Source organism: Myripristis murdjan, chromosome 8 (assembly GCF_902150065.1).
Source record: "Myripristis murdjan chromosome 8, fMyrMur1.1, whole genome shotgun sequence".
Taxonomy (NCBI): domain Eukaryota; kingdom Metazoa; phylum Chordata; class Actinopteri; order Holocentriformes; family Holocentridae; genus Myripristis; species Myripristis murdjan.
The window spans coordinates 13,353,543-13,365,066 of record NC_043987.1 but is presented as its reverse complement, the minus strand read 5'-3'; the positions used below and the strand labels follow the sequence as shown (position 1 = coordinate 13,365,066).

Below are 11,524 nucleotides of genomic sequence, written 5' to 3'. Positions count from 1 at the left end.
GCCAAAATGTGACTTCATTTCAGTCATTTAAGCACTGACTTGTAGTGGACCCTCATGGAAATGTGTACAAGTGTAATATAATCAGTGAAACAAAAGGAGAGATTGTGTGCCTTTTGATTCATCTGGCCATGGCCGTTGAGCTGGTTTGGAAGTGGGTGTGTATTTGATAATACGGGTGTGTGAGGGTTGTTTTGGGATTTTCCTCTTTCAGTCAAACATTTCTCCATGTTGCCTGGTGATCAACACCAGACACCTCAGTCAAACTGAGACATTCCTATGGATTAATATAGAAATATGTCAGGCCTGGTTACATAACCGGTGGAGGGAGTGGCAGCCTGCTGCAGAAACAGCTTCTCACCACAAAAGTCTTTTACACGACTTGAATTCAGCTGAAAGGAGAGAAACCCAGGCAGAGGAGGCCAGCAGAGTGTCACCAAGCACTTCTGAAAGAGAGGGGGAAAACAACCAAAACAGAACGGGGATACCAGGCAGTAACACCATCTTTGAATGAAAAAGATGCCATTTTACATTAATTGAAAGTATTGGCAGTTACATGTAGTTAAGTGACAAAAGTAAAAGTATTCATCCTGAACAATGGATCCTCACAGTGTGAAATTATTGATTGATTATTGATGCATTGCTGTAAAAAGTACTTCAATTTCTTGGATCTAACTACTCCATACACAGCTCTAAAATGCCTTGTGTATTTTATGGGCTTATTCTGTTGTGCATATAAAATCATATTCTGCAAAGTAACTATCAGCTACACGTGTGTGATGAATGCAGGGGAGTGAAATGTACAATATTTCCCTCTTAAGTGTAGAGTGAAAGTATAAACTCCAAAAAACTTTTTTAAATACTCAAGTAAAGTGTCAGTACCTCAAAAGTGCTACTTAAATACAGTACTTATTCAGTGTACTTAATTACTTCCTGCCAATTAAGCAAAATTAAAACAACCTCTGGAGACATGGTCAAAGATCAGAGATGCTGTTAGGTTAAAAATGGGAGGCATTCCACAATATAGGATTGCAAAGCTAGACAACGACGAAAATGATGCTATAAATTATCCGGGTGTTATACTTATTTGAAGCAAAACTGAATATAATTAATAAGGAATACAGGATGAAAGTTGGCTGTCGGGCAAACAAAACTCCTAAATATATTATCCAACAACATTTTCAGGACCATTGGGAACGGAGTGTGACCTCCTGAAGTTTCCAGTCGGACGACGTTGTGTGGTGCACTGAGCAGGAGCCGCAGGAAGCAGGAGAAGTTCACGTGTACACGAGAGGAAAAATGAAAACCCACAAAAATCACAACAATGCGTCCAAGAAGGGCAAATTCAAGCCGGGATCCAAGAAAAGGGAAAACAAATGCATCGTTATGTTTGACGACAAAGACCGACAGTAAGTTATATCGGCTAATAACAGGCGCGTGTGGTAAACATCTGTCAGCTGGTAGCGAGCTAACAGCAGCTACAAGTTAGCATCGGCTTTCAAGGCACGTTTGACTCATGTGTTCCTCCTCTGTCCCGGCAGGGAGTACCTCACCGGCTTCCACAAGAGGAAAGTGGAGAGGAGGAAAGCAGCAGTGGCTGAAATCCGCAAGAAACTCAAGGAGGAGCAGAGCAGAGTCCGAGAGGAGGTGACAGGGGAAGAAGCATGGAGGGAGGAGGGGCTCGGGGCTGCTTTGGGGATGCAGACAGACTGATTGCTGATTGATCATCTCATTTCAGAGGCACAAGGAGTATTTGAAGATGCTGAAGGACCGGAGAGAAGCGCTCGGTGAGTGGAAATGGCAGAAAACAACTTGTATTGATGGAGTTATACTATTTTTCTGTGCATCAGCAGCAGCGCCATATGAAACAATACATAACAGAAAAGAAATAAATAGAAAAAAATGCATTTACTACATAACATCACAGTTACTGTGGACAACAGTGCCTCTGTATCCCTGAACATCTCTTTAACTCCCCCCTCTCTGATCGTCCCGCCTCTCAGAGGAAGATGAAGATGACCTGGAGGATGCCGTGACGGGCACGACGGAGTCCGTGCAGTACGATCACCCAAACCACACCGTCACCGTGACGACCATCAGTGATCTTGACCTCACGGCGGATCGCCTTCTCGGGCTCACGGATGATCAGGTAAAGAGTGAGGCTCGCTTTAAAAAAATAAATATGACTGGCGCATGAGTCGGTGTTGCTGTCGACGGTCAACAAGGAGACCAGAGGGCTGCGTGTTTGCGTGTTCGCCGCAAAAATGTGCGTGAGAAAATTGAATTAGTCATGCTCTCCCCTGCCGTCAGAGTGCCTTTGATAAAATCTCCAAATCTCAACTCTTTTAAGGTTAATGGAGAGGGAGAGGAGGAAAATGAAGAAGCGGGAGAGGAGGAGCTGAAAAAGAGCGCCATGCCAAGGAAAGCTGGGAACCCCATCCTCAACAAAAAGTGAGCTGATTGTCACACAACTCCACACCTCACTCACACACACACACACACACACAGTTATTTACATCAGCGCTGCATTACAGCCATCATATTTCCTCTCTGTCTGTACCTTTCATAAAATACCTTTATGACTTAATGACACTGTGGTGACTAAGCAGCTCACTAAGGCGTTGCTGTTTTGTCGGTACTTTTTTGATTCGTCATCCTCCAGCACTTCTCACTCACCCCACTTTTTTTTTTCTCTCCACTCCACTGCAGGATTCGCTCCCTGACGGCTTCGCTCAACATGTACACCAAGCAGCGGAAGAGGAAAGGGAAGCAGGAAGGCCGACGAGGCCGAGGCCGTCCCACAGACAAGAAGCCCGGCGTGGCAGAGAGGAAGAGCCGAGCCGGCAAGACCAGCAAGAGGCAGAGGCGCCGGCAGACGGGGAGGAGGACTCATCATGAAGACTGAGAGAGCGTGTGTGAACAAAATATGTGGGCTTCGTTAAGTGAACTGTAAAGAGGATCCCATGTTATGCTTTGTGTGAAGTGGAGGTGTCTGTGGTGGAAAAATTGCTAAAATGAACACAAGCTGAGGCGGACGCTCCGTGTGGGACCGTCCCGTCCTGACATTGCTCAGTGTTTCCACAGGATGCGCCTGCTGAGGCCTTCCCTTGTGGTCAAATTTGTACACAACCAAGCTGTTTTTGTAATGTTATATTTTTTATAAATGTATAAATGATGTGTTTACCTAGACTCTGATGCAATTAAAGAAGAAAAATGTTAGTAAGTCCCCTCGTGTTGCTACTGTATCAAGTGTTTACACAGTCAGTGTGCTCTCTCTGGAATTTTGTCTCCCTGTAGTCTATTGTTTTATAGGAAATGTGACACTCCAGTCAACATCCTTTCTAGAGCATCAGGAAATTAACCATCAGCTCCGTTTCCCCATAACTCACAGTGTTACCTGTGTGTGCTCTAAAGGGGATGAAGCTGCTGTCACAGTCACTCAGTAGAGCGCCATATTTCTTGTTCATTTAAAGAACCTCATGCTACACAGCCAGCGGCTTCACTGTATGTTAACCCCATACCTCGCCAGTGTTTATTTATTTACGTTAACCTGAGCCAGCGCGTGCCAGCTGTCACTAGTACGAGCGTTTCATTTCGCTTTCTAAAGCCCATGATATTTAATACAACCGCTCAATGGAGGAGCCGCCATGGCACCGGCTCCATTTTGGCTCAAAGGCCCGTGTTTGCTCCAGGGCCTGTGCGGTGTCAACTGAGAGCCATCATGGCTGCCGTGTGTGCTTCAGTTTCAGCCATTGTTAAAGCAGCCAATCGGATCTATCTGAGAGTTTGGCAGCTTGAGGGGGTAGAGAGCATGGGGAAGAGGCATGTGTGCCTGATGGGGGGCTTGATGGACAGTTTATCCTCTGACTCCTAATGCCATATTCTCAGTTGAAGTGACGACGGGGGCTTCTTCTGTCAGGTAATGATCACCTCTATACCAGTCATTTTTAGGTCCAAATAATAAAAGGTTGTCTTGCATTTTTAATATGTTTTTGTGTCTTGTTAGTTAAATTTAGTTGTCAGAAACAAGATGATTCTACAAGGTGTTTAATAGTCCTGTGGATAGTAATTCTATTCTGTGGGCAGCTTTGAATGTGCTCTGACTGGATTGTGTTTCACTGTCCTCTTGTGTGATTAGTTATCTGCTTTAACAGTTCCGCTTTCAACTGTGCATGCACCACGAAATAAAAGATCCCCTTAAGCAATTACTATGAGCCACTGCTCAGTGCCTACACCTGTCATCAGAGATGTAATATCACAGCCAGACTGTTGTACTGCAGAGTTATGTAAGGAAATTATTAAGTCTGCTTTTTTCCCCCTCTCATTCTTTTTGTGGAAGGTGCTCTGCAAGCTGTGGTCAATACCTAAGTGATGTCTGCATGTTTGGCTACACAATCACAAATCACCTTGCATAGACAGCACACATACTGTGCAGTGAGCATCTGTAAGCACTGCAGTGGTGCCTGCGCATTTGTGCTGTGTTTGTGGTACACAACTTCAAAAAGTGTGGCAGTGTGGTGTGTAATTCACTGTGCAGCTGTTTGTCTACCTCCTTGCTTCTCTCGGTCAGTGTTCTCTGTGGGATGCAATGAGTGAGCAGGTGCCCCCTCCGGATGCGCCATGCCCCTCTCCGGCGACGAGCCCGTCTGCCCCAAGTTCCAGCCCAACATCTTCGACTCCTCCCGCTGCCACGACTGCCTGCGCCAGAAGCATCTGCACGGCGGCGCGGGGGATAGCAGAGAGGCAGTGCCACAGCAGAAAGGCACAGCTGGGACTGAGACTGGAGGTGGCGTTGGAATTGGGCCACTGCCAGGCAAAGAAGTCCCATTACCAACAATCCCATCCCAGGCAGAAGAAAGGGACACCAGCAGCAAGGTAAGAAAGAGGAGAGGCAGGAACTGAAGAGGGAGGGAGAGGCACAGGGCAGCAAGATTAACTGGATTAAGACGGGGAGGAGAGAAGCTGATTGGACCACAGAGAAAGAAAAAGTAGAATGGGTGCTGAGTGATGAGATTAGTTGGGTTGGAGGACGTGCCAGTGGATGAAAGCATCTGGGGTCACAGGTGGGGTTAGGAAGACACTGCGTTCAAACGCTAAGTGATCTATAACCAACAAGGAAAGTGAATGAGGTAATGTTTTGCTTGAATCAGCTTGAACTGTGTCATCCAGAGATGTATTTGCCCATGTGACTATTATTTGTACTGTAAAAAAAAACAAAAAAAAAAAACACGTGAGCTATCTTTTTTTGTTTATTTATTTATATATTTTAAGTAGTATTCACCTGGCCCTGAAGTCTGAGCTTCTCTAGGTCAGTAAAAAGATCACACTGGGCCAAGGAACAAATACAGATGTAAACACAGTCGGTGAGATTGCATTTCTTTTTCTATGTAATGAATTAAGATAAAAAGGTCAGAGAGAGAGAGGGAGGTAACAATAAGAAGGGTGGTGGCAGTCGCTCCTATTACAAATTAATGACGCAGGATCATTTACTGCCCTTTTGGGAATCACTGGTAATGTTAGACAGAGGAGCACAGAAAAGGCTCTTGTCTGAAATAGTATTAAAACAAAAAAACAGCACAATTTCCTGATTATTTATTCTGCAGTCATGACATGCTATGATTGTCTGTTTCATTTGCTTCCTGGGAAAGTTTAACAAAGCATGACTGATGGTTCACAAAGCAGAAATACTTCAAGGAAAATGTGTAAGCAAATACCACATCTTAAGTTGTGTCACCACAGTGTGTTTTGATGTCTTTGTAATAGCCCAACTACAGTTCCCAAAAAGCTTAGGGAGCAAAGCCAATTAATTACTGACATTTACAGGCAGACAAGTCAACAGCTTTTTGTTGCTTTTTTTTAAGACAAGCCGTTTGAAAAGAAGGATTTACTTCAAGAAAAGCCTGCAATGAAATAATAATGAGGAGAGCCACGAGCCAGGTCGGGTTACAGCAATGTAACCCTAATCGAACGACAGCCTGAACATGTGAGTGTGTGTCAGTCAGAGGTCTGGGAGGACAGAGGGGACAGACTCTATTCAGCTAACCCCTACACATGGAGATGAAGCCAGATAGACAGACTGAGGAATGTTAAGTATGTGCATTCTTACTCTGAAAGGGCTCATCTACGCTTTGTCACTTTCAATTTGTGCTTTGAGCGAGCCAATACACTGGAAATGTGTCAGATCACCTGTCAAAGGTGTCATGTGTCGGCTTTGGTTGGCAGCTGAGGCAGCGCGTCTGCAGAGGCAGTCGAGGTATTGTAAGTGGCTCGAGCAACATCAGTGCCTTCCTCTGCGAGCGAACCACCAGAGTGACGGAGATTGATGTGACGTTGTGATTGGCCCGTGTGTTATCTTGTCAACCTATCAGGAGGACTCTGACGGCCTGTCAGTGGTGAGCAGCTACTGTGGTGTCAATGGAGGCCGGCTGGGGTATGAGCAGAGCTCGCTGTGCATCCTGAGCCCCGACTGTGAACTTTACATCTGTGACGGCGACGACGACGACAGCACTGACAGGTAGGGACACCGACTGATTGCAATGAAGACTGTTCATTTGGGAGCACTGGTAAGTCCAGTTGTAATATACAATTCTTTGGAAGGATTGACAGATATGTTGGATTGACACACCATTGGAAGTGCTACACGCTGTCATAATAATGTTCCATATCTAGATATCCAGAGAGTCATGTCAGATTAGAAACTAGAATATCATGATGCTCTTATGGTTTATGTTCACTGATAGGTAAATTGGTTTGGCATTGATATGTCTGACACCAAGTGGCTTGCTCTAAATTACTGAGAAAAGCCTGTAACTACTGAAACCAGGGTTATGTGCTCCTCAACAGGGAAAGTATGCCTCTTAGTATGGTGTTGTACTTGTGTTTGAGTCTCAGCAGCCTTTGATTTCATGAAATATTATACAAATTTTCCACTTATGCAGTGCCTACATGAAATTTATTACACTCAGTCTTCCTCTCACTTCCTTTATCTTTCTTTCTTTCCTTGTCATCTGTCCATCTCTCCTCCCGCTGTTCCCCTCCCATCTCTTCTTCCACCCAGCTGCTGTGATCAGAGTGACTACCAGGAGTTCAGCGGCTCTGTCAGTGCAGAGGACGACTACCTGCCAATCCACTGTCGTCCACCTCAACTCGGTATGACCCGGCTCGACCCCCCGCCCCACCGACCCAATCCTCGGGCCTGGATGGAGGAGGCTCACAGCAGAGACAGCTTCAGTAGGCACTCGGGTGTGTTTGTTTATTGCTTGACTATATTTTTGGGATGTACCCTTTAGGAGACAGCGTATACAGGAAAATGACTGGAAAGATATGAGTTCAGATAACTCAAACCCATTGTAACACAGGTGTATAGCGTGTGTGTCATTATCCAGTTGAATGGTATTTTCTCTTCAATGGAAAGGTTGGGGACTTTCAATGGATCATACCACTCACAACAGAGAGAACTGAACCTTGAATCCAGCCTGAGTGACAACATAAAATGTAGATGGCCACACAATTAGTAGCTTATAGTCAGTTTGTATTTTTTTTATGCAGTAGATTGAAGAGTAGCCAAGCGAAATGTGACAGCATCACCTGTATGAGCCATTCGAACGCATGTATGAAGCCTGTACATTAGCAAACTGAGCCTCCGATACACCCATGACTTACTGCACTTGACCAATCTGTATCTAGTTACAGCTAAAGGTGTTCTTTACCTGGCAATATTGACAACTAACCTCTGTTTGATGTCACCACTTGAGGTGTCTCAGGGCAATTATCAGTAATACAATATAGCCAGGAGTGTGTCAGGAAATGGTAGTTGAACTTTGAAGTGTGCAGCTCGTTTACTCCCTCTGTCCCTCACTTCTTTTAATTCTGTCTGTGTCCCCTGTTTTCTCTCAGGGAGAAAAGGTGAGAGAGAGAATCGTGAAAGTGGCTACCTCTCTCTGGGCAGGGCAGCAGGTGCCCGTTCATTCCGTGATAACAGCCCGTCGCCTCCTTTCCGACATATTGAGAGAGGACATCCTATCTTCAGCACCCGAAACGTGGAGCCCAAGGATACCATCCCCTTCCGCAACCCTAATCTGGGTGTGGCCTCTGAAAGGCTTTACCCAGAGGCTTTAAGCCCGGACCTGCCCGTGGAAATCCCTCCTCCTGACCCCCTTGACATTGCCATCGAGGTTGAAGCTCAAGTCGGCCCTCGCTCCCCCAGCCCTACCCCCTTTAAGATAGCAGAGTCGCTGGCCTCCACTGGCCGAAAAGGTGTCAATAGTTCATATGGGAGGGGAAACCTCTCCTCTCGCACCTCAGCCTTTCAGCAATCAGGACGTTCTGATTCGTCAAAACAAGGCTCTGCCCTACAATCTCGTTCTTCTTCTCCCACACGTGGAAATTTAACGTTCAGGCGCAGTGAATCCTCCGCATCCCTCAACAAGCGTACCTTTGACAGTGGACGTTGGTCTCAGGGGCAAGAGCAAAGGTCAAGAAGCCCTTCACAGGGCACATATGGACGAGGGGCTGAGTCAGGAACACTGCCTAGAAATTTCAAATCATTCGCTGGTTCTGTTAAACCCCAATCCATCACCGTTTCTGACTTCAGGAGTACTTTGCGGAAACCAGAGGTAAATGGGTCTTTAAATGGACGCGGTGGAGACAGCAGGAGCTCATCTCCTTCAAGAAGGGATAATAAATCTGCCAGCCAGACCTCACTTCGGAAAACAGAAACCACCAGCAGTTTGTCAAACAGGCAAGGGCGTGATAGTCGTACTTCTTCCCCCACTAGGAGAACGTATGACAGTCTGCGGGACAGTCACAACTCTTCACCGCCAAGGAGAAATTACAGCTCACCCAGCCTGTCCCTTCTCCATAAATCAGAATCAGTCACATCCCTGAATGGACGCAGTCACCGTGGGCGCTGTGGCTCCCCCATAAGAGAGGGCTATGACATTGAAAGCCAGGCTCTGCTGAGAAACCCAGAGGCCCGAAACGGACTGAATGATCAAGATCAAGAACATGAGAGTGTGTCTCCATCCCGACGAAGCTATGACGCACCAGGCCAGTCTGTGCTACGTAAGACTGAATCAAGCAGTTTTGGTGGCAGTCGAGTTCGTGACAGTCGTAGCCCCTCTCCTGGAAGGAAAAGCCATGAGGCCCCCGGTCAGTATCTACTGAAGAAAACAGACACCAGTGGATCGTTAAATGGCCGAAGTCGTGAAAGCCGCAACTCCTCCCCTTCGAGGAGAAGTTATGATGCTCCTAGTCAGTCTATGCTGCGTAAATCTGAAGTAGACAGCTCCTTCCGAAGTCGTGACAGCCACAGCTCACAGTTCTCTTCAAGGAAAAACTACGATGCTCCTGGTCAGTCCTCACTAAGGAAGACAGACACCAGCAGCTCCCTTAACAGCAGGAGTCACAACAGCCGCACATCCTCTCCCACTAGAAAAGGCACCAATGACCCACCAGGCTACTCACTTCTTAGAAACGCCACCACTGGAGAGTCTGGTCACTCCCATCAGAGAAAAAACACTTTCAGCGACACAAGATCTGACTCCAGTCGCTCACCGCGCTCCTGGCGTGACTCCACCCAGTCCCTCCGAAGCACCTCATTATCTCGTGCCGCCTCGCCCCCCAGGCAGGCCACAGATAGCAACAGGACAACTTTCTCCAAGAGGACTCCCGTTGTCACCATGGAAACATCGAGGAGTTCCAGCATCAGCAGGTCCGGCGGAGGTGGTAGGCGGGCTGTTGAGGATTGCGGCTCCTCGCCCAACAACAGCAGGCCTTCTCAACGCACCCGGAGCCCCTCCCCCTCACCTCAGATTCAGATGAGGAGGCACACGTCCTCCCTGAGCTCAGTGGAGTCCTCAGAGTCGGGCCAGCTGTCGGGGGGGTCGACAGGGCGAAACAGAGAGGAGTACGCCGTGATGGCCGACCTGCCGAAGGTCAAGATAATCCACCAGAGGCAGGGGTCAAGCCACATGGGGCGGCCCCAGAGCCAGCGGCCCTCACAGAGGCAGGAGCTCTTCAAACCAGCCAGGTCAGAGTCATGACACCATGAAGGGGCGGGAGAATCTGTAATGAGAGGAAGACAGGGACAAGAGTTTGTTGGATGTGGAATTTCAGGACTGGTTTCATGATGTACATTTAAATGAAAGTGTGATGTATAATCATATGATTAAAACTCTTGCATATTGACTCAGTTTGGCAGTTGTGGCATGCCAAAATTGCATTGCTAGATGGGATAAAGTTATTTTTTACACGGTATTTGACAGCTGACAAACTACTTCTTAAATTAGGAGGGATGTTATAACATTTTTTTCATATCTTTTAAGCGATCCATGTCATGACCTGGCTCTGCTACCTCCACGCCATCCAACTTGTTAAATTTTAAACAAACCAGACACTGACAAACTAACTGTGATGTTTCAGCCACTCCCTGAGTAAGCAGCCCTCCACAGAGTGGGATGATACAGGGGACCCTGACAGAGAATATTCAGGCTGGCAATATGGTGGCAGCGGGCGTCTGTCTAGAGCTCAATCCTCCTCTTCCCTGCAGGTAGGGTGGCAGATGGGGAAAAAGGAAATGAATTTAAAAAGAATGAACAAATAACAGATACAGTGTTGAGCAAACTACTTTAAAATTGAAGCAGCCTTTATTGATTTAGGCTCTCAAAAAAAAAAAAATAAAAAAAAAAAAATCCATGTTTTATAGGAGTAGCTTTGCACTAGAGAAAATGAAACAGATTGGGAGAACATCACAGCTGGCACGATAGGCAGTGCACCTCCAAAACATTGTATTGGATTTTCAATAGTCTGAGGTGGAAGGAGAAAATTGAAAATGGCAGTAGTATTATGTGCACTGCATTTGCAGTAACTCACTGCGAGGATTACTGCAGATTTCCATCTGTGCCGTTGTGATTACAATATGCATTCCAGTGGCTGCCGTCACCTACATAACCACATCTCCCACACACACCATACACCAGATTAAAGAAATCCTTTGTGGATGTGAAACAGTGTAGGTTTCTTGGTTTGCTCTATCAGACACTGATTTTCTTCGTAATTACAAGCTGTTTTTTTTTTTTTTTTTCCAGAGGTCTGGTAGTCCTACAATAGAGGAGGGCAGTTCCTGGAGAGGTAATCATCACAGATCTGAGCAAACACAAATGCAGGTATGTTATGCAGCTGGTTGTCCATATTTGCATTCACTGACTTTGTGTGTGTTTGTATGGCGAGAGAGAGGGAGAGAGAGATACGGCTAATATTTGACTAATAAATGTAATGATCATCATAAAACTGTTGCACAGATGTAAGATTATAAATTTTCTCGGCCCATTTGAACGCTTGTATTGTACACACTGACTAGACTTGCTGACAGCATATCTCATCGACATACATGTCCCATCAACGTAACTAAAAGCTTTTAGTCTCCTGACATATCTGACCCACATTCAGCTCATACTTTTATTTTAGATATACGTATGCCTTGCTGTAACAGCTTGTTATTATGTGTCTATAGACTTCACCTACACCC

General features: G+C 46.2%; 1 protein-coding gene across 1 annotated transcript; it reads left to right on the top strand.

Moving 5' to 3' along the window:
* The first annotated feature begins 1,201 nt into the window (after positions 1–1,201).
* On the top strand, positions 1,202–3,220 carry nol12 (nucleolar protein 12). The gene is made up of 6 exons (XM_030056914.1): positions 1,202–1,406; positions 1,539–1,644; positions 1,736–1,784; positions 2,001–2,146; positions 2,348–2,448; positions 2,707–3,220. Exons 1-6 carry the CDS (start codon positions 1,297–1,299, stop codon positions 2,900–2,902), a joined length of 708 nt encoding a protein of 235 aa, XP_029912774.1. The 5' UTR covers positions 1,202–1,296; the 3' UTR covers positions 2,903–3,220.
* Positions 3,221–11,524: the final 8,304 nt, after the last annotated feature.